Source organism: Bos indicus, chromosome 5 (assembly GCF_029378745.1).
Source record: "Bos indicus isolate NIAB-ARS_2022 breed Sahiwal x Tharparkar chromosome 5, NIAB-ARS_B.indTharparkar_mat_pri_1.0, whole genome shotgun sequence".
NCBI classification, from domain to species: domain Eukaryota; kingdom Metazoa; phylum Chordata; class Mammalia; order Artiodactyla; family Bovidae; genus Bos; species Bos indicus.
Window position 1 is genome coordinate 30,536,971 of NC_091764.1, and position 22,155 is coordinate 30,559,125.

General features: G+C 43.2%; 2 protein-coding genes and 2 non-coding genes across 6 annotated transcripts in view; 1 reads left to right on the forward strand and 3 right to left on the reverse strand.

Moving 5' to 3' along the window:
• Nucleotides 1-4,776, reverse strand: part of SPATS2 (spermatogenesis associated serine rich 2) — a 152,976-nt gene extending 148,200 nt beyond the window's left edge. Inside the window, exon 1 of the mRNA XM_019960651.2 lies at nucleotides 4,482-4,776. The gene's annotated coding sequence lies outside the window, so the exon portion shown is untranslated. The remainder of the gene's footprint in view (nucleotides 1-4,481) is intronic.
• On the reverse strand, nucleotides 180-252 carry TRNAG-CCC (transfer RNA glycine (anticodon CCC)). Its single transcript has one exon. It is a non-coding gene; the product is annotated as a tRNA-Gly (tRNA).
• A 9,365-nt stretch (nucleotides 4,777-14,141) lies between the features above and the next one.
• TRNAG-CCC (transfer RNA glycine (anticodon CCC)) lies at nucleotides 14,142-14,215 on the forward strand. Its single transcript has one exon. It is a non-coding gene; the product is annotated as a tRNA-Gly (tRNA).
• A 1,419-nt stretch (nucleotides 14,216-15,634) lies between these two features.
• On the reverse strand, nucleotides 15,635-21,920 carry DNAJC22 (DnaJ heat shock protein family (Hsp40) member C22). 3 transcript variants are annotated; one of them, XM_019960652.2, is made up of 4 exons: nucleotides 21,718-21,920; nucleotides 20,094-21,051; nucleotides 18,882-19,063; nucleotides 15,635-15,924 (listed from the first exon to the last, which is right to left on the reverse strand). In XM_019960652.2, exons 2-4 carry the CDS (start codon nucleotides 20,931-20,933, stop codon nucleotides 15,861-15,863), a joined length of 1,086 nt encoding a protein of 361 aa, XP_019816211.2. In that variant the 5' UTR covers nucleotides 20,934-21,051; nucleotides 21,718-21,920; the 3' UTR covers nucleotides 15,635-15,860. The 3 variants fall into 3 exon arrangements, with proteins under 3 accessions (XP_019816211.2, XP_019816212.2, XP_019816213.2); XM_019960653.2 differs by having other exon boundaries at nucleotides 21,690-21,778; XM_019960654.2 differs by lacking the exon at nucleotides 15,635-15,924 and having other exon boundaries at nucleotides 18,481-19,063.
• Between the last annotated feature and the right edge of the window lie 235 nt (nucleotides 21,921-22,155).

Below are 22,155 nucleotides of genomic sequence, written 5' to 3' on the forward strand. Positions count from 1 at the left end.
AAAAGTACCCTAAAATTTTCAACCAAAGGCAGCAAAGTGAACTGAAGATGATCTACACTACTGACACATTTTTCTTTTTTAATATTTATTTATGTTTTGGCTGCACCAGGTCTTACTTGCAGCACACGGGATCTTTAGTTATGGCATGTGAGCTCTTAGCTGCAGCATGTAGGATCTAGTTCCCTGACCAGGGGTTGAACCTGGGTCCCCAGCATTGGGAGTGTGGAGTCTTAGCCACTGGACCACCAGGGAAGTACCTGATTTTTCAAATATATATACAAATAACATTCTTAAGATGATCATCCACAGTTACAGGTATGACTAAAAAACCTTGTGTATAACAAATGGTCCCTTCCACACTGGATACGTTTCATACTTTAAAACAGAAACTCCTATTTTCTTCATCAACTAAAGCTCCTACAAGATTTTCAAAAGTACTTTTACTGCTAACTTGAACTCTATTTTAAGGTGCTTGCTAGATGTCTTGATACATAAATATAATTAGACAGAAGCTAAGAGAGAGCCATAAAAACTAGACAAATCATTTCCTGTGCAAGTGTCCTGCAAACTGGACAGAAAAAGTCAGTAGAGGAAACAGCAGCCCTCAAACATAAGGTCAAGTACTACCTTCAGGTGAACACACAATAAAATCACCATTTAAAAGTAAACAAAAATAAATAAATAAATAAAAGTAAACAAACTTGGGCTTCCCAGGTTGCTCAGGGAAGGTAAAAAATCCACCTGCCAATGCAGGAAGTACGGTTCTACCCCTAGTCAGGGACAATCCCACATGCCTCAGGGAAAACAAAGCCCGACGGCCACAACTACTGAGCCTGTGATCTTAAGCTCAGGAGCCACAAATACTGAGCCCAGGTGCTACATCAACTGAAGTTCACATGTCTAGAGCCCGTGTTCTGCAACAAAAGCCACTGCAATGAGAAGCCCGAGCACTGCAGCTAGAGTGTAGCCCCTGATCCTTGCAACTAGAGAAAAGCCCATGCAGCAACGAAGACCCTGCACCACCAAAAAATAAATAAGTAAAATTATATATAAAAAAGTAACCAAACTGCCACAAAAACTTAAACATAGGATTATCATATGAACAGATATTGAACAGGTATTTGTACACTAATGTTCACAGCAGCGTTACTCACAATGGCCAAAAAGTGGAAACAACCTGTGTCCATTTATAGATGAATGGATAAAGGGAATGTGGTATATGCATACGATGGAATATTACTCAGCTCTAAAAAGGAATGAATTTCTGACAAGGTTAAAACACTGATGAACCTTGAAGACAATGTGCTAAGTGAAATAAGCCAGACACAAATGGACAAATACTATATAATTCCACTTATGTGAGGTACCTAGAATAATCATATTCCTAGAGACAGAAAAGTGCAATAGTGATTGCCAGAAGCTGGGGAAAAAGAAGAATGAAGAGTCATTCTTTAACAGGAATTTTGGTTTGGGACGATAAGAATGTTCTGGAGTTGAATGGTGGTGATGGTTTCACAGCAGTATGAATGGATTTAATGCCACTGAACTGTACACTTGAAAAAGTGGTTTAAATGATGTTACGTATATCTTATTACAATTTTTTTAAGTAACCAAGCAAGAATGATGGTCAAATTTTGAGGCAAAAACATCAAGAAAAAGTGCTAAGAGTCTGCAACAGGCATGCTTCACTGTCATCCTCCGAGCCTAGATAACCTGCCTGAAAGTCAAGACCTCAGAACAGGAAGGATGGACATGGCATTTTCATATACTACAGATTTATATATCAGTATCATATCACTGGCATATGATAGAAAGATATATTAGAAGGTGAACTATATTCTATAGGACATTTGCTAAATAATGAATGGGCTCCCCTTTCCAATATTTAAATCAGAAAAATATAAGCTTTACCTTCCAGTCTCCAATGTAAGCAGCAAGACAATCAGTTTTACTTCTAACAAAGCAGCATAGTGGATCCTAAAGAGTGACTTTAATTTTCCAGTCTTAATATGGTGTCTCTACAATGGAAACTGCAAGTAGCAATATAACAATAAAAATATAAACTTCTTTCACCACCATTACAAAGTTACTTAACCTTTTCCAAGCCTCATCTGAAAGATGAGGATGCTTACCTTATAGGATTATTTGAAGACCTAATAAAGTAACATATATAAAACACACTGAGTTCAGTCAGTCCCTAGAATACCTAACTGCTCAACAAATAAAAATTCCCTCACCTCCTGCAATTCACTAGTATCTGTAGCCTTTCCTGCTCCTGGATCAGCCGCCACAGGCTATGCTGATGTTTCGGCCATTAACCTCTGGCTCCTCCCTCAGGCCCCAGCTGTGTCTCTTGGTTCTAGAAGTTTTACTCCTGGTTTCTAAGAGGATCCTGTCTGTATTTAGAGATAATGCCAGTACCAACTGTGGACTCAACAGGTGCTTGGAGGGCACTTGAGCATTCAGCAGTTTTTGATTGTTTTCCAGAGTTAATTGGTTTTGGCTCCACAACTGGCTGTCTTGACTTCCACAAGGAAGAGTGCCACGTATGCAGAGTACTTCAGCAGTACACTAGACTAAACGGAAAATTAAGTGTGCTCACAGGACAAATCCTTAGCAAGAGGATGTTTTTGCCCATTATCTGGACCCCAGAAGATCTGTTAAATCACAGGGGCAATAAACCTTCAATAAACTCTGCAGATGTAGCCCATCAACCCAATCTTTGTCTAGATCACTGTACCAGACCAGGTTTCAACCAATTCATGCTGTTCATACTACAACCAAGATCAGGAGGAAAAAGCAGGTAGAACAACATGGAACACTTAAAGGAGTGTCCAAACAGAATGGGTATGAATTCAGTTTACTACTAGTTTTGTGACCTTATTAAATAGTTACTTAATCTCTGAATTTATAAAACAGGATATGATTATGAGGATTAAATGAGATGATACGTGGAAAGCAATCTTAGCACTTCATTATCACTAATAAGGAAACTGCACTCATTTCTTGCTTTGTTCAGTTTTTATAACAGAAGAAAAGTCACAGTTTAGATCATTCTTTTTGGACCTTTATAAAATAGCCTAATGCTACTATCTGAGGCCAAGCTGAGAAATATAAACTGAAAATTTTCCAGAAATCTTAGATGAGTCAGCAAAACTTAATGCCTCAAAATAAAAGGCTTAATATGTCCATATTAATATGTCATAAATATGTTTATTTATGAGCACATAATGGTAATTACAATTTCAAAATCAGCAATCTTGTATCCAGCATCATCCAAAATTTGGTCTGGAAATCCAAGTATCAAGGAAATGCAAAGATCATACATAACTGCCGAAATACTTCCCCACAATATTTTCAAATCACCTGAATTCAAACTGGAAGGTACAAAATAGCCTGATAATTCGAAATCAGCATCAGGAATTTCTGGTGACAAAACCAAACTCTCTCCCATAATTATAAAACCACTAGCAGACGGTACATGATCATTTCTCAGTGAGAAACTGTAATTCTAACAAAGTACAGATAACTCAGATTTTATCAAGGCTGTTCATCTTTCGATGAACAAATTCTTGGTTCTCCTCCAAACACCCTAAACTCTGCATTATCAATAACCAAACTCAAAGCAAGATGCCTGTTTCTAGTGACCTGTCCTCTCCTGCTTCATAAACCGCAGGTAAATTACATACCTGTAATTTAGGGAAGGGAAATAAACATTACAGGCATGTTTTATCAATGAAATGAACTATAAATGATAACCAAATTATTAAAAGAGCAGCCTGTACTCCTTAGCAGAGGGACATGCCAGAGAAAAATCCACCTTCTAAAAGAACCCAGTCATCCTGGATGAATTAGGAGAAAAATGCCACTCCTGTCCACCTAACCTATACTCTCTAACTGGACTTATTCTTCTGCTTTAATTCAAACCCAAACCACATCTATTTTATGTGTCTGCCCCTCTTGGCTATATTTTCCGTCCCGTTTCCCGCTCCCCACCCCACCCCAATTCCAAGAATGCCCTCCTCTCTCTCATTTTCAAATCCCACTTTGCCCCCCAAATCCTAAGGACCTCGGAGACCCACGTAGATGACCTTACGCATTTGCGATGAATTTCCAGTTCATTGTACTTCTCACACCAAATGATCGATTCTTTCATTTCTTTCGACCTCTCGTTGTTTCTTAAAACCCAGTACCCCACACACGCTCACATCAGAGTCCCCCCCTCACTCCATTGTTTCCCCGGCCTATGCCTCTGGAAACCCCTCAACTCGGAACCGTGTGCTTCGGACCGCCTCACTGACCCCAGAAACCTTTCACCATCTGGGCACTCTAGGTCTCAAAGGGTTCACGTCCCCTACTCTCGGTACCCCCACCCCCAACAACTGCTCCCTCCCCGTGTGCCTTCCCTCAAGCCCGCTCTCTGCACCTCCGTGCCCCGCTTCATCCCTCCTCCACTCCTCCACCAGCACCCAGAGCCTCACCTATCCCGGGCCCCCGCAGTCGCCGCGTTCCCAGTTCCGGCTCTGCGTCCCGGACGCTCTGGGGTCTGAGAAGACGAAAGGAGCTCCTCTGCCGCCTCCTCCTCCTCTTCTAGAGCTGCAGCCGTCGCGCTCCTCCCCCAGCTCTCCCGGAGCCGGACGCCGCCCCGCCCCCACCGCCCCTTTCTCTGCTTCCCTCCTCGGCCGGGCGGCGGGCTGGGAATCGCAGCCGCGGCTGGGGGCCTGAGTGCCAGCCGACCCACACCGACCTCGCCGGGGCTCGAGCTCTTCGCCCCGCCCCGCAGTCCGCTCGGGCGCGTGCGCGCCGGCTAGCCAGCGCACAGGGCGCGTGCTCGCGCCAGCGCGAACCCGGCGCGCCGAGCTCGAGGCCGTTGCAGCCAACCGGCCCGCGAGTGAGGCCCGGGCGCGAGGCGGCCCCGCGAGCCGAAGACCCGCGCGCGGAAAGGCGCGGGACGAGGGGTGGCCTCCTGTCCGTCGGGTTACAGCTCCTCCCGCTACCGGGTCCCTCGCGCCTCACACCGCCCTGTGGATCGCGCGCCCGAGTTGAGGAAGCTCGGGCGTCGCCGAGAATCGGGAAGAACGATGCAGGGAAGGGATTGGAAGAGTGGGTTGGAGAACAAACTAGATGGGAGTCGGGACGGGTGTGGGACACGAGCTCGCAGCCGCGTGCAGAATGGCGAGTCCCAGAAAGAGCCGGGCAGCGTTGGGTGGGGGGGACAGCGCGCGCTGGGAGTAGAGGGCCCGAGCTGGAACTGCCGGAAAGAGCCGAAACTCCCCCGGAGGTTGCCGAAGGCGGCCGCCTCAAGGGGCTCCGCTTGAGGGGCTTTTCTCTGGATCCCGGCCGGGACTCTTGTCTCCCAGACGGCTGTCCTTTTGGCGCTACGACTTCTCCCGACGACTTAACACCACTTTCCATTTCACCTCCTTCCCGTCCCGAGTTTTATTCCAGAAGGCTATTTCAGAACCACCAGCTGTGGGAAACGCCCGGACGTCCGGACTTCTTTGCCGCTCAGCCTCCTGGGAATCCGTAGAGGCTGCTGTGGGGTGGTGGCGGGAGGATGCGTGTCCCTGGCCTGGTGCAAGATAGCTTTGGGAGCAAGTTGAGGGTTCGCTGCCACGTTCACCAGATACACCAAGTCCATTTCTGTGTCGGTTTTCTGGTCTACTCGGTTGTCTGCATCCCTCTACACGGCTGTGGTCAGTCACATTGCCCGTCGAATCTGTTAAACACTCTTATTCGAGGTTAGATTCCCAAGCACCCCAGGGCCAGAACCATCTCTTAATATTTGTGCACCTTTCTAGCCAGTTTCCTCCATGAATGAAGCACTCACCCCACTGCCAACTGGTCAGGAGTAGCTAGAGGGTGAGCATTGAATCAGCATTGAAAAGGTTAATCAGAGTCTGTCCCCATGTTCTCTTTTGAGGGCCAAGTATAAGGGGCTCTAGCCAGGCACCAACCACAAGCCAGAGAGTGTATATGGGAGTGTATAGACACCACAGGCATAATGTAATTTTGGTCCCCACAGGTTTGTTGTTGGAGTGGCAGTACAGGTAGATCTCTACAAAGTCATCTATCTGGTCCTTTGGTTTTTAATTTTGGATGGAGTGGAAGGGCCAAAAATCCTCTAGAGCCCACTGACCCTTGATTAATAGTGTCTAAGCTAATCCAACCACATCATTTACAGATCTAGAGAAACAGATTAGGTCATCCAACTAGTTAGGGCACTACACAACGTGTTGCTTACTACTGCATCTACTTTCAAAGATTCAAATAGAAGCAGACCATCCAAATATCTGCTCTCTTTTCACTGACCACCCAATGAGTAGGAGACATTGTTCTAGGGGTGGGCCACTTACACAGAATAAAACTAGATCACTATCCTCAAGTAGAGTATCCAGTTGTAATGGAGGATGAAAGCTATTAAATAACTATAACCTGATGGTAAGTGCTAAAACAGAAAAGTGCAAAGTAGGAACAAAGAGGAATGTGTGAGTAATTCTTCCACAATTCTGCCTTCCCATACAGTGTAGGAATGGGATGATATCAGTTCAGTTCAGCTCAGTCGCTCAGTCGTGTCCGAGTCTTTGCAACCCCATGAATCGCAGCACACCAGGCCTCCCTGTCCATCACCAACTCCCAGAGTTCACTGAGACTCACATCCATCGAGTCAGTGATGCCATCCAGCCATCTCATCCTCTGTCATCCCCTTCTCCTCCTGCCCCCAATCCCTCCCAGCATCAGAGACTTTTCCAATGAGTCAACTCTTCATATAACCCTGGTTAATAGGAAACTTCATACTAAAGAATGAGACCTAAACCAATAGGATCCAAGATCTTATTCTATGACTGATTTCACCAACCAAAAGTCATTTGGGTAACACCTTTGTTACAGGGCCTGATGCTGCTGCAAAATATAATTTCTTCCTTGGGAGAAAAATTAAATCATCACTTGGAAACCATAGTCTGTTAGGAGAGACATGATGCCTTTCCTAAAAGAACCTGTGGTCTAATGCAAGAGAGTTTTTATATGTGGATATCCCACTTAGAAGGGGGGTGGATATAGGAGCATGCCTAGGCCAGATCTATGAGAGCTGTCAAAACATCACTGGACACTGAATGAGATGGAATCATATCTCCTCTAAGCGAGAGTGCTGAGTGTGTTTGAAAGGAATAGTTTGCCAAGTCCCTGGGGTGACAGGAGGTGTAGGCTCTTCACAAGGATTTAACTCAAAAACTAACGGCTCTCCCAGACGTGTGGGTCACGTAGAGCATTGTTTTACTGAGTGGAATTTGCAAGAGGGGTACTGAAACTCATGGCCCATCTTTTTCCATGCAGCACTCAACCTCTCTCAAAGGATACTGAACAAATGCTTCAAAAATACCTTTTACCTGGGCTATAAAGATTAATTTTATCATTGTTCTTTATACTACATATACAGTTTTCACTTTATATGGTACACAATTAAGTGATCATTGCCTGCTTTAAAACAGTGGCAAATTGTTTAAAATCTACTAATTATATTGGAAGAAAGGAAATCCTGTAATAAATTCAATATATAATACTGTGACCTACTCTGAAGAAACCACAAAAACAACCAAATTTTCAAAATGATTAGAATAACTGCTAAGGATTACAACAGAAGACTATTTAGAAAAAACATCCATATATCTTAGTTCAGCCTTAAGGGAAATGATTTATCCCAGGTTACCTAATGACTGAGGCAAATTAGAACTAAAGATAAACCATGATGCAATCGTCACCTTGGCAGATATATGCTGCAAAAATTAACATGACCTAATTTAATATATTTTCCAATAGACCCTTGTGATTAGAAATTTTAGCATGTTTTTCTTTGAGTCGATATTCTATATCCGAAGTGACTGATTGTCAGATTCCATGTTTTTATTAGGGGGGAAAAAGAGGTTAAAGTCTCTGATGACTAAAGCTGATGCCACAAACCACAACAAGCATGAAGACCAGCAGAGAATATCTCATCAGGGTGTACTTTTCCCTTTGCTTGGACTACCTCTGATCCCTAAGAATATTCATGTTGGTAGCCCACACTGTGTGTCTTAGAAACGTAGTTTTGTGCATGCTGAATAGATGTTATCTAAAAAAACTATTCCAGGTCCAAATGAGTTTGGGAAAGGCTTGGTAAAATCAAAATAAATTGGTTTATTGTAAAGCAACTATACTCCAATAAAAATTAATTTTGAAAAATTCAAAATAAATTAGTTTCCTTCCAGGAGCATTTAATATGGTAATGTGTTTTTTTAATATTGAAGGGAATGCAGTATATAGTATGCAGCTTTCCCCCAAGGAAACTTTTTTACCCAGGAGACTTCTGTGTAGGATTAATGTTTCTTTGAACATCCACTCTATAAGATTCTACTAGAAGGATTTGATTAGGTTGGAATTTCCTGTTTTATATATAACAAAACTGAGGTTCAAAGACATGGGTAACATACCAAAATTCAATTGTGTATCAGATGTTTAGAGCCTTAAATTATCAAAGGTTGAATCCTTATATCACAAAATTAGTGACAATGTCAGAACCAAAACTCAGATTTGAAACAGTTGCAGGTTCATTAAAAATTTGAAATTGATCTCTAGTGAATTTGTTTCTATGTAAGAAAAATATAACTAATACTGCTTTACTGTAAGTTCATTCATGGAATTTTAGCATGTTCTTTCATCTATACAGTCTGTCACCATTTTTTAAAAAGTGATAATGCCACCCTCTGTAAAATGTTTTAGAGTTTATAAAGTGCCCTCAACACATCTTATCCGAATGTCTCAACATCCCTGTGAGGCAAGCATCACTGTCCTCATTTAACAAACAAGGACATCAAGCCTCAATTGTTAAATAGCAGGGGTTTGTTTGTAGGAGAGGAAGGTCTATTGCAGCGCCAAGCAAAACGAATGGGTGGCTCATGCTCAAAAAAACCCAAACTCCCTTAAACAGAAATTTAGCATATTTAGTAAAGGTCCTGTTACTTGCATTGAGGGAAGATAGTCCTTCTGTCCTTCAAGCTAGGCTTCTGCAGTGTGTGAACCAAGGACTTCCAGATGTACAGGCTGTGTTTAGAAGAGGCAGAGGAATCAGACATCAAATTGCCAACATTTGCTGGATCAGAGAGAACACAAGGGAATTCCAGAAAAACATCTACATCTACATTGATTACACTAAAGCCTTTGACTATGTGGATCACAACCAACTATGGAAAATTCTTAAAGAGATAAGAATACCAGACCATGTTAACTGTCTCCTGAGAAACCTGTATGAGGGTCTAGAAGCAACAGAACTGGACATGGAACAATGGACTGGTTGAAAATTTTGGGGAAAGGAGTACAACAAGACTGTATATTGTCACCCTACTTATTTAACTTATATACAGAGTACATCATGCAAAATGCTAGGCTGAATAAATCACAAGCTGGAATCAAGATTTCCAAGAGAAATATCAACAACCTCAGATATGCATATGATACCACTCTAATGGCAGAAAATGAAGAGAAACTAAAGAGCCTTTTGATGGGTGTGAATGAGGAGAGTGAAGCCAGTTTTAAGCTGGCTTAAAACTCAACATTCAAAAAACTAAGATCATGACATCCAGTCCCATCACCTCATGGCAAACAGATGGGCAAAAAGTGAAAGCAGTGACTGATTTTAATTTCTTGGGTTCCAAAATCACTGCAGATAGTGACTGCAGATGGTGACCACAGCCATGAAATTACAAGATGCTTGCTCCTTGGAAGGAATGCTATGACAAACCTAGACAGTGTATTAAAAAGCAGAGACATCACTTTGCCAACAAAGTCCCATATAGTCAAAGCTATGATTTTTCGAGTAGTTATGTACGGATGTGAGAGTTGGACCATAAAGAAGGAGGAGTGCCGAAGAATAGATGCTTTCAAATTGTAGTGCTGGACAAGTCACTTGAAAGTCCCCTGGACTGCAAGGAGATCGAACCAGTCAATCCTAAAGGAAATCAACCCTGAATATTCATTGGAAGGACTGATGCTAATGCTCCAATACTTTGGCCACCCAATGCGAACAGCTGATTCATTGGAAAAGACCCTGATGCTAGGAAAGATTGAAGGTAAAAGGAGAAGGGGTTGGCAGAGGATGAGATGGTTAGATAGCATCAGCAACTCAATGGACATGTATCTGAGCAAACTTCAGGAGACAGTAAAGGACAGGGGAGTCTGGCATGCTGCAGTCCATGGGGTCACAAAGGGTTGGGCACGACCTAGCGACTGAACAACAGTCCTTCAGTACAGTCAAAGAGACCAGACTCAAAAACATGAGATACAGAATGATTATATGGCAACATGTAAGAAAATGCTTGATAGAACAGTACAAAGTGGACACGAATTCTGAAGGAATTCAAAGAGGAAAGATTACTGGAGATGGACCTAATCAGTGAAGGCATCATTTAGAGATAGACCTTAAGCTGGATCATAAAAGAAGTATAAAGATTTGGATTAGCAGAGGAGAAAAAGAATTACAGAAGACTGACATCAGCAAAGACATGAACATGAGAACAAGAAACACACTGATGGCAAAGAATTAGAGTTTGAAGGGAGATGGGTCTGAAGTGATCAGTCTCTTGGCTGTACAAAAAAAGTCGACTGCTAAGAGTTCCCAGTCACACAATATAAAATGAGCAAGTGCTTTCAACTCAAATTACATAGAAAAGCAGTAAATACACTCTTTATTGTGGACCCCAGGAATGAAAGGGAAGATAGCAAGAGAAGCCAATGGACTTCTCTGGTAGTCCACTGGTTAAGAACCCACCTGCCAGGGACACAGGCTTGTCCCTGGTCCGGGAAGATTTCACATGCTGCAAGGCAATTAAGCCTGTGCACCACAACTACTGAGCCTGCACTCTAGAGCCTGTGCTCCACAAGAGAAGCAACTGCAGCGAGAAGCCCTCACACCCCAACCAGAAAGTAGCCCCACCCCCACCATCCGCAACTTCAGAAAGCCTGTGTGTAGCAACACAGACCAAGCACGGCCGAAAATAAATAAATAAATAAATTTTAATCTTTTTTTTAAAAAGAGAAGCCAAGTTCAAACTGGTAATTATAGGTAGGAAGGAGAAGCGGGGGAGTAACATGAGCCTCAGTGGCCCTCAGATCTGTGACCGGGAAATATATGAATAGACGACACCTAGATTTCCTCTATACGCTTCCCATTCCTTTCCTGACAGTAATTCATTTGAAAGGTGCCTGACCTATTGAGGGTCAGAAAAATGTCCCTTTGAGTGATGCTTGCAAAGCCAGGCTCTCATGCTAAGTTAGTCACTGCCCAGCAGAGGATGTTCCCTGCAACGCTTCTTATCCCAAAATGGAATTAAGGTCTGGCACAGAATGGGTTTTAAAATCATTCCCTTCCAACTCTTCCCACAAAGGGCACTGCTCTATTCTGTTGAAACTTATCAGTGAAGTTTAAATCTAGGAAATCCAAGGTCTTGCTGAAAATTATTAATATAATAGTTTGCAAGTAGCAGATGGAGGAAAGGTGGAGAAAAAGAGAATTGGGAAGAAAGGAAAATGAAGAAAGCAATAAATTATTGAAATATAACCTCATTTAGCGGGAATCCTATGTAAATTTTCTGCATTTGTTGTTAGAACCCACCTGAGCTAAACAAACAAAACCCATTAACTGAATGAGTTTCAATCCCTTGCCACTAAGAGGAAGAGATGGCAAGGAATATGAAGAGAAGCCAAAAAATCAGCTTCTTGGGGTATGAACTTCAAAAACCAAAGCAGGGACATGAAATTTGTGTTCAAGCAAAGCTCTGAGATTACCCCCAGAGTTTCTCAAAAGATCAAATGACATCTACAAAACATATTTAATTTGAAGTTCAGTTTCTCTAACCTTCCCAACAAAGGGAGGGGACTGAACTCTGGTAATGAACCGACTAAGGAGGTACTTAGTTGCAGATGGTGACTGCAGCCATGAAATTAAAAGACACTTGCTCCTTGGAAGAAAAGCTATAACCAACCTAGACAACATATTAAAAAGTAGAGACATTACTTTGCCAACAAAGGTCTATCTAGTCAAAGCTATGGTTTTTCCAGTAGTCCTGTATGGATGTGGGAATTGGACTATAAAGAAAGCTGAGTGCCGAAGAATTGATTCTTTTGAACTGTGGTGTTGGAGAAGACTCTTGAGAGTCCCTTGGACTGCAAGGAGATCCAACCAGTCCATCCTAAAGGAAATCAGTCCTGAATATTCATTGGAAGGACTGATGCTGAAGCTGAAACTCCAATACTTTGGCCACCTCATTGGAAAAGACCCTGATGCTGGGAAAGACTGAAGGCAGGAGGAGAAGGGGATGACAGAGGATGAGATGGTTGGATGGCATCACTGACTTGATGGACGTGAGTTTGAGTAAGTTCTGGGAGTTGGTAAAGGACAGGGAAGCCTGGTGTGCTTCAGTCCATGGAGTCGCAAAGAGTTGGACAAAACTGAGCAACTGAACTGAACTGAACTGAAGGAGGTACCACCACTAGATCCTAAAAAAAAAAAAAAAGTGAAGGGACATAATTTACCCTGTGACAGCCTTAAGGCGCCATCTGCAGTTCTCATCGAATACTGCAATAAACCCAGACCTGCTGGCTTGTTAGGGCCACACACTCACTGTTAGAGAAAAAAAGAAAACAAAGAAATACTAAATTCCAGCCAGGGAGTCCTCAAAAGCCTCCTAAGTCCCAGAGTAGATGAAAACTCAGCTTGAAGACACAGTGCCTAGGAAAAGTCCTAAGGGCTTTAGCTGGCTATAAGCTCCATGAGAAACCACCCCCCTCCAAAAAAGCTAATAAATTCTTAGACTGCTTGATATAAAGGATGATATATTGTCCAGACCTTGAGAACTTAATAGCTCCACAGTACCTTGTTCTGTCTGAACACATCTGAGAATTGCATTTAGTTCTGGGCACCACAATTTAAGAGCAATATTGACAACAGTCATAAAAATGTTCATACCCTTTGACCCAGTAATCCCACCCATGGGAATTTATTCTGAAATAATTCAAAAGAATAGATGAATTAGAAACATGAAAATATTGATGCAGCATTCTTTATAACAACAAATATGTATCAGCAAATATATATATATATATATATATATATATATTAAATGTCTCCCAAGAAGGGAATATTACATAGCATTAAAGTATAATTATGCTGTTTGAAAAAAAGTAAAAATATAGAATAATAATAATGCATGCTGCAACATGGATGAATCCTGAAAATAGTATACTAAGTGAAATAAGCCAGACACAAAAGGAAACATTGTATGATTCTATTTGCTTAAAAGGTCCAGAATAGGCAAACCTATAGAGACAGAAAGTAGATTAGTAGTTGCCAGGGTCTGGTGAGAGGAGAGAATTGTAATAGGTATGGGATTTTGTTTTAAGGTGGTTTAAAATGGTCTGGAGTCAGTGTTGATGACTTTACAACCTTATAAATATACTAAAAATCACTAAATTGTATACTTTAAAAGGGTAAATTTTATGGGATGTGAATTATAGCTCAGTAAAAAAATATTTACATACATATGACATCTTCCTAGTAATATATATCAATGCCTATGATTTAGGGAAGGGAAAGACTATAAGATTATATCCCTGATACGATATGTACATTTATGGATGAGGACTAAAAGAGAACATGAATAAATGAAAACAGAGTTTGATACAGGTGAATTTTTGATTGGGGGGTGGCCATGATATTGTTCTTTGAGCAAGTAAATATTTTATTTTTTTTCCACGACAGTGTCCACAAGAGGGCAGAGAGATGTGAAACCAAACTATTTAACACAAGCCTCATCCAAACAGTTGGAAACCCAGAATCCAGTGTTGAAAGCAATCTTAAAGGTTATCTAAATTCAACTTCCTCACCTAACAGAGAAAAAACTGAGGCCCATAAAGGTAAAGTGGCTCATTCTAAGTCAGCAGGCTGGTCATGCAAGAGGCAGAAGGAAAACCCCATCTTCTCACTTCATCCATCTCTTTCTATCAAACTGCAGTGCATCCTTAAACAAGACAATGTTTAATCTAGAAAAGGGAAAATTTAGAGGGACATGAAGGGAAGGGCAAGTTCTTATCAAGAAAGAGTTTCTGGAACTTCCCTGGTGGTCTAGTGGTTAAGACTCCTCACTCCCAATGCAGGGGGCCCCAGGTTTGATCCCTGGTTGGGGAACTAGATCCCATATGCTGCAACTAAGTGTTTGCATGGTGCAACTAAGACCTGGTACAGCCAAATAAGTGAATAAATAAATATATATATATATATATATATATTTTTTTTTTTTTTTTTTTTTTTTAAGGTTTCTTAAAGGCTTTTATTCTTTGTAACAAGAATTGGGAAATCTAGAAAAAATTTCAGGGAAGCAAATTTCAGTGCAATAAAAGAACAACAAAATACCTATGGCTGATTCATGTTGATGTTTGGCAGAAAACAACACAATTCTGTAAAGCAATTATCCTTCAATTAAAAAATAAATAAAACGTTTAAAAAAGAACAGCAATTAAGGATGCCCAAAAGGTGGGACACATATGGGATTTCCAATTAATTCAGAAGCCAGAATGGTCATCTCTGGGAAGATGGTCATCTCTGGGTCATCTCTAGACCTTGCACTGCACTAGATGAGTACTTGGGGGAGAGGCTTTCTCAGTTTGCTTCCAACTTTTTAAAGGTTCTGTACACTTTTATTTGTAGGAGTGGGAGAATACAACATCATTGGATTTCATTTACATCAACTCAGGTAGAGAAAAAAAGATCTCTCACCTGCTAATATCTTAGTTGGTTTTTTAAAAATAATTATTTCATAGTGAATTTCTATTTTCAGCTGATTTTCACTGTGTCAGGGTCTTTAGGAAGTACATTCTCAGAAAAGTCTTAGTGATGAGACTAATTGGTCTCTAATTCCAGGTTGGTGGCAAAGCAGAATTTTCTTCCAGAGGTTCCAAATTCATGTGACTTGTGCCATTTCTTTATTTTCAAAAAATGGCTGGGCTACACCATTAGATACATGAATATCTAAATGTCCACTGGGGGTAGGTAGGTAGCCTGGTTCTGGCAAGCACTCAATTTCAGTACCAGCTCACAGGCTAGGACAAGAGCGAAGATGAAATCCAAAGATGGTTTAACCAAACAGTGCTTCCCACTAAAAGGGAAAGATTCTTCTTATTTATTTTTGGCCGCAGGTGGGCTTTCTACTATTAATAGTCGCAGCCGGCAGGGGCTACTCTGTTGCAGTGCAAGGGCTGCTCATTGCAGTGGCAGCACAGCCAAAATTAAAACAAACAAACAAAACAAAACAAATTGTTTAAAATGTGTGAAGATACTGACCTTCACTAGAAATCACAGAAAGGCAAATTGAAGTCATCAGATACTATCTCTCACCCATCACCTTGGCAAAAAATTGCACAGAGGTAACAGTACATACCAGTAACAAAGAAAGGACTACTTGTACTGCGGGTAAAAGTGTAGATTGTTAGTCTTTTCCAAAAGTAACCTGATATAATAGCAATCAAGGTATTAAAACATATATTCTGCTTGATCCCACTTTATCACTTATTGGAATCTAGCCTCAGAAAAGCAAAAAGCAGCAGCACACATGTTTATTTATTTATTCTGGCTGAGCTGGGTCTTCCTTGCTGTGCTTGGGCTTTCTCTAGTTGTGGCCAGCAGGAACTCTTCTAGTTGTGGTACACAGGCTTCTCTCTTCTATAGGAAGTATGGACTCAGTAGTCGTGGCAAACAGGCTTAGGTGCCCTGAGGTATGTGGGATCTTCCTGGACCAAGGATCAAACCTGTGTGCCCTGCACTGGCAGGCAGATTCTCAACCACTGGACCACCAGGGAAGTCCCAGTACACGTTTAAAGGTATTTATTGTAGCATTGCTCCTGTGGAAAAAATACAAACTGCTCATAAATAGCTCTCATTTAAATAAACTGAAATATATTTTTGTAACAAAAACTCATAAGAAAATTTGAGAATAGTAAAATAATTTTCCAAATCAAGTAAAGCCCCAATCACTCTTTTGTCTCTTTTTCCTTATAGACTATTTTTAATATATTTACATTTTACAGATGTAGTACTACATATCATGTTAATAAATTACCAATAGCTTATGAAAATGGCTTATTAAAATTCCACGTGATAATTTGAGAAATTGTGTTTTTCAAAGAAAATACATACATTAATTTTTTGGCCACTTTAAAAAGGTGTGACAGGATTTCCCTGGGGGTCCAGTGGTTAAGGACATGGGTTCAATACTTGGTCTGTGAAGGTTCCACATGCCTCAGGGCAACTTAGCCCTGTGAGTCACAACTACTGAGCCCAAATTCTAGAGCCCACATGCCTACAGCCAGTGCCCTGCAACAAGAGAAGCCACCGCAATGAGAAGCCCAGGCACCGCAGCTAGACAAAGCCCTCTCACGGCAATGAAGACAGTGTAGCCAAAAAGAAATAATTAATTAATTTTAAAAAGTGTGACATTGTAAATTAACTACACTTCAATAAAAAATAATGACAAAAAAAAGAAAAATAACTTGATATGATGAAACATTTGAGTAAATTAAACAATTTAGCCCTCGCATCTCCCCAAGGATCCCTCTGGGAAAGGTTCTTCCCGCCCGGCCCGCCCTTCTGGACTAGCTACTCTCAGGTCTCCAGGACCAACCTGCTGATTTGCAGGCCGTGCTGCAAATCTCCTAGGCTGCTCAGGAAGCGCCTTCCTCAGGGAAGATGAAGGCCCCCATCCAGGCCCCCAAGACCCCAGGCCTCTGGCTTCAGCCTTCCAGCCTCACCTAGTAAGTGCCTTCTGTGTCCCTCAGGCCCCAAGGACCCAGACCTAGGGTAGGAGACAGAACCTTCTGGTGAAAGGCTCTGCCCAGCTCTCTGGCGTGCTGGCCAGGTATGGCTGGGATCCTGCAGACCTCTGCTTACTGTGAGCCCGGCGCCCCCTAAGGCCTGTGGGCCCCCAACTCTGGGGTGCTGCCTGCCTGACTGCCTGCCTCTCCCAGGGAGCCTCAGCCCCCATGTGGGCTCAGGATGCCGCCTGGGCGGTCCGTGCTGACTGAGGCAGCCCAGCTGGTGCCACCCGCTCTTGTTCCATCGGCCCCAGGCCCTGGCGGCTCCTCTGAGCTTTGCATGTTCCACTAACTCAGGTAGGTGGCAGGAGGAGGCAGCAAGCTTTGGCTGCCTCCGAGGGAAGAACACTAACCTGACCACGGCAGGCCTGCCGAAGTCACCCCAAAAAAAGCAATTCCGACCTCAAAAAACAAACAAAAAAGTAAAAGAAAAAGGTGTGAAAGTTAAATTTGGTCTTAAAATTGTAGTACATAAATTCACTGGCTAGTATTTTATATATATGGATGAAAAAAGAAACATCTATAAACTTTATTCCTCTCAATTGATTGGGCCATTTTTTTAATCAGTAGGGAATACAAGCCAAAGTAATTCTGCTTTTTAAAAGCACATATACTCCTCAGAGTTAACTTTCAGATAAAGGAAAGTGTGAGGATGGTACACACAAATAAAGAAAGCTGGAGAAAAGGTACACGATTTTACTATCATGTTCCTGATCTCCAGTCTTCCTCTTCAAACTGAGGCATCCTGGGCTGTTCCTTCTACAACTGGGAATGAGTTAAGGCCCCCTTGAGATGTTCAAGCTGTTGGTTCCCTAGGGTTTCCCCAAAGTCCCCACAAAGGCGTGAAAGTGAAGTCGCTCAGTCGTGTCCAACTCTTTGCGACCCCATGGACTATAGCCTACCAGGCTCCTCGGTCCATGGGATTTTCCAGGCAAGAGTACTGGAGTGGGGTGCCATTTCCATATGAAATACAAAATCATGAATTTTCCCATGAGTCCCCATAAAACAGTATCATCTATCCCTTCTGCAATTTTCTAACACATTCTATTTACACCTCTTAGGACACAGTTCAAAAGATAGAATAAGGTGGACTTTGATAGGTGTACCTGTGTTATTATGCCCCACCAGACTGTAAATGACTAGGGAGCAGGGTGTATAGCTCAAAGTCAAATCCCAAGTTCCAAGCAGACCTGACAATTCAGCCAGTCCAACCACTTGTGTTAAGTTTGAAGGTTCACCACAATATTCCAAGTAGAAGGGTCTGTGATGGGGGGGATTAGCCCCTACCTCACAGCAGCTTGTTCCTTCTTTGAAAAAGTACAGCTTCTAAAAAGTTCTCCTATAAGGGGAATTAAAATATTTTCCTGAAAAGATTAGAATTCCAGCCTTTTCAAACTTAACCCCAGTCTTACACCTTGGTAGTCCACAGAACAGATCAAATCCCTTTTGCCACAGGACATCTTGTGAAGTATTAGAACCCTTATATTTTCCTTCAATCACCTCACTTGGTGGTTTGCACATAAAAAAAAGAAAGTTAAGTAAACCTCCTCCATGATCTATCAATACACCAGAGGTGAAATCAAGTGGTCTAGTCTCTAAAAGATATTTTATTGGTTTTATAATGTCTTTCATTTCACTATGTGGATTAAGAAAAAAGTCAGGACTACAATAGCCAATAATTCAGAAATTCAAAATCACAATAGTTTTCTCACCTCTTTAAGGTTTTCTCATCTCTACTGCAAGTGATTGGAGAAGGAAATGGCAACCCACTCCAATAATCCTGCCTGTGAAATCCCATGGACAGAGAAGCCTGGCGGGCTACAGTCCATAGGGTCACAAAGCATCAGACATGACTGACAGAGGAGCACACACTGCAAATGACAGTTTCTTTTACACTGATGGGGATGGGCTGCCTCACTGGGCAAAGGTGTGCTGGGACAAGCAATCCAACTCTGCCAGTCCAGCCTCAGAAGGAAGTTTCTTCCCACCTCCAGGATCCCCTGGGCTTCCTGGGCTGCCTCAGGACTTCATACGCAGCCTGGATCTCCAGGAAGCGCCTCTGAGCTTCCTCCATCTGGTACCGATTGTGGTCAGGGTGCCAGGTCTTCACTAGCTCCCGGTATCTGCCATGTATTTCTTCATTTGTTGCCCCCTCTGAGAGACCAAAAACCTTAGGGAAACAGAAGCTAACAAATTAGAACCTCATAAGTTGTCAGGGCTCCTGGGCCTCTCCTTGCTACCTTCCTAAACCAGGCTAGAATTGGCTTCCACTTGCTGGCAGGAAAGGCAGAGAGCCTCAGATTAGAATTCCAACCTTCTGAAACATGGACAAGTTCTAGATCTCATGGCAAGAACCAGGATTTGCTATTAATCACAGATGCCCATTTTCCAACCTGGAACTTGGCATCCTTGACAAGGTCTCCTTCTTACATATATGCAAAATAAGCATATCATGTACAAGAGGGTTTGCAGCAGCTTTATTCTGAATAGCCCCAAACTGAAAACAATCCAAATGTTCACTGACAATAGAATGGATAGATAAATTGTGGTATATTCACACAATGGGACATCAAACAACTATGAAAACAATTTATAATCCCGTGTATGAGTAAATTTCACAAACATAATGTCGAATGAAAGAACTCAGACACAAAAGAGTACACCCTGGATGATCCCATTTATATGAAGCCCAAGAATGGGCAAAATTAATCTACGGTAATAGATGTCTGAATACAGATTCTTTCCCAGGAAAGGAGTATAGATTGGGAAGGGGCATGAAGGAATCTTTTTTGTTTTGTTTTTTTTTGGCTGCACTGTGCAGCATACAGGATCTTAGTTCCCTGACCAGGAGTCAAACCCATGACCCCTGTAAAGGGAGCTCAGAGTCTTAATGACTGGACTGGAAGGGAAGTCCCAAAGGAACCTTCTTAATCGTGGAAATATTCCATACCTTCATCTGAGTGGTGGTTACATAGGTATCTACACAAAATTAGTGTACTTTATATACATATTATACCTCAGTAAAAAGAAAATAATATACATATATCTTTTCCCACTCCTTATTAGCCCAAAGAAGCCAAGATACCCTTCTGGGGTCTGACCCAGCAGACATGAAAACAGTACCTCCACACCAGCTCCAGTGAGACTTAGTCTAACTTCTGGAGCCATCTTAGACAGCAATGAGAGGGAAGAAACCTTACCTGGAGAGCCAGCTGACGCTTCTCATCCTGAAAACTGTGAACAAACTCATAGAGCTTCTCCCACTCTTGGAAGTAGCTGCTGCTGATGCCATGATCTCCTACCAGCAGCTTCCAGGCTCGGAAAGGCAGAAGGAGGACAGACTCCAAAAGGCGCCCAAGGAGGGGGAAGAAGCTGAACCAACTCAAGAAGGAGCCAAGAGTATCTGCCACATAGCTGAGGGTGACAGCTGTGTGGCAGAGGACACTGTGCACTAACGGGCCTGTGAAAGCAAGGTAAGCCAAGCCCAGGCGGTAGAGCCGCACGCTGAGCGTCTCTGACCCAACTGAGGGTTTGTAGCGGCGATGCTTCTGGGCTGTGATGCTGGCAGCCAAGCTGATGGGCAGGATGGCTATGGGGCGGCCATAGAAGATAGGTGAAGTAAGAAATGCTGCCCCTAGAGTGTTCTTTAGGTCTGATGTCTGGTTGCCAACGGCAGCCACCAGCAAGACCCCTAAGCCAACTGCCAGTGGGAGGCCCACAATATAGAAGCTGGCCATGAAGGAAAGGCTAATGAGAGCCACAAGGCCAAAATACATGCCCACTATCATCTGGGCAACAAAGCGAATGAGACTTAGAGGGGGTGTCCCCCTTCCTGAGCCCTGCCTCTGCTCCTGGGCCCTGTTGGCCTGAGCAACAAAGCTTGGGAGCATCCAGAATTCCCAGAGCCAGCCTAGACCACCACCCCCCAGGGTAAGCATCCAGAGCAGTGCATGGCTGTCTCGTCCCAGGTATAGGTGGTGGAGACCAGCAGGGCCCCCTACAGCCCAGAGGGTGTAAGTCATTAGGAGGCCCTTGGCCATCCTCTAGGAAAAGGGTCTCACAGTAAGTCCAGTGGCACCTGCCGTTGCCTAGAATGCAGAAATCTGGAGTCGTCTGTGAGAATCATGGCAGTCATGGCCCCAGAGTTATCCTTAGACCCTAAGACATGGGAAAAAGCAATCATAAGATTATGTCCAGGCCCCAACACAGTAACACTTCTCCTTCCAGTATTAGTCAAGTCCAGCTCTTCCTGAGTGTCCCTGGGTAGCTCTCCCATATCCTTAGGTCTAGAATCTCATCTCTGTTCTTTACAACCACAATGACTCCAAATTTAGAGGAGAAGAAAGTTTTAAGTGCTTTCGGTAGAGTAAATGAGAACTCAGCACAGGCGGGAAAAAAGGGTATGCTTAAATTGCAGACCTCCCCTCAGGCCACCTACCTCCTGGAGGACTCATGGTTTGCGGGTGGGGGTGAATGAATAAAAATGAATACACTATCCCTGGAAAGTTCCTATACAACTTTTAAAGTCCCCTACCATACAACCCCTCCCCACCTCAACTCGGACTGTGGCTGCCCACAGACCCCTGGCGGAGATTTTAGCCCTTCTCCAGCCTCCCATCTCTCCAGACCAAGAAATCTTGACAAAAGACAAACTTGAAAGAGGTCCTGAGTTCCCTCCAGCTCTAGAAAGCTACATTTTGACCTGGACCCAGGCACCTCACATTTCAACCACCGCCTTCCAGGAAAAACTTGTAAAGTCCCTCCATATTGTGGGGCTCAGGCCCACCAGCCAGTACCCGCTAGTCCCACGGGGAGCAGCTGTACCTGGGTACCTCGGCTCCCAGATCAGACATTTCCTTTGACCACAGTCAAAATGGCCCCTCTCATTCATCCAAGTGGACTTTGTCTTTCAGCGTTTGCTGTGTCAACGGAAGTTGGGCCTTCCTGGCCAGGCCCCTCCTCCTCAAGGCCCTCCCTCGCCCCTAGGGATCACCTTTCAGGCTGGGGCTTCGCTCGCCTGCCCTCTCCGGTAAACTTCATTTTAGGTTTTTCTGGCGTATTCCGCCTCCCCAGGCTCAACCCGGCTGGCGCAGCGCCCACCCCAGGCCAAGAGCGCCTACATTACTAGAGGACGACCACCAGGTGGCGCTGCCGCTTGCGGACGGGAGGTGTCGGGCGGATCCCCAGATTCACCTTGTCTAGATACTGGGGCAAAGCAGCCTAGGGCGAGGCGGGGCGGGTTGGGGGGCCTATAAAAGCAAA

Coding starts and splice junctions, on each gene's coding strand:
- DNAJC22 (XM_019960652.2), bottom strand. CDS start 20,933: ATGGCCAAGGGCCTCCTAATGACTTACACCCTCTGGGCTGTAGGGGGC. Junction 19,064..20,093: donor AGCGTCAGCTGGCTCTCCAG/GTAAGGTTTCTT, acceptor TGTTTCCCTAAG/GTTTTTGGTCTCTCAGAGGG. Junction 15,925..18,881: donor AAGCCCAGGGGATCCTGGAG/GTGGGAAGAAAC, acceptor TTTTTTCCACAG/GAGCAATGCTACAATAAATA.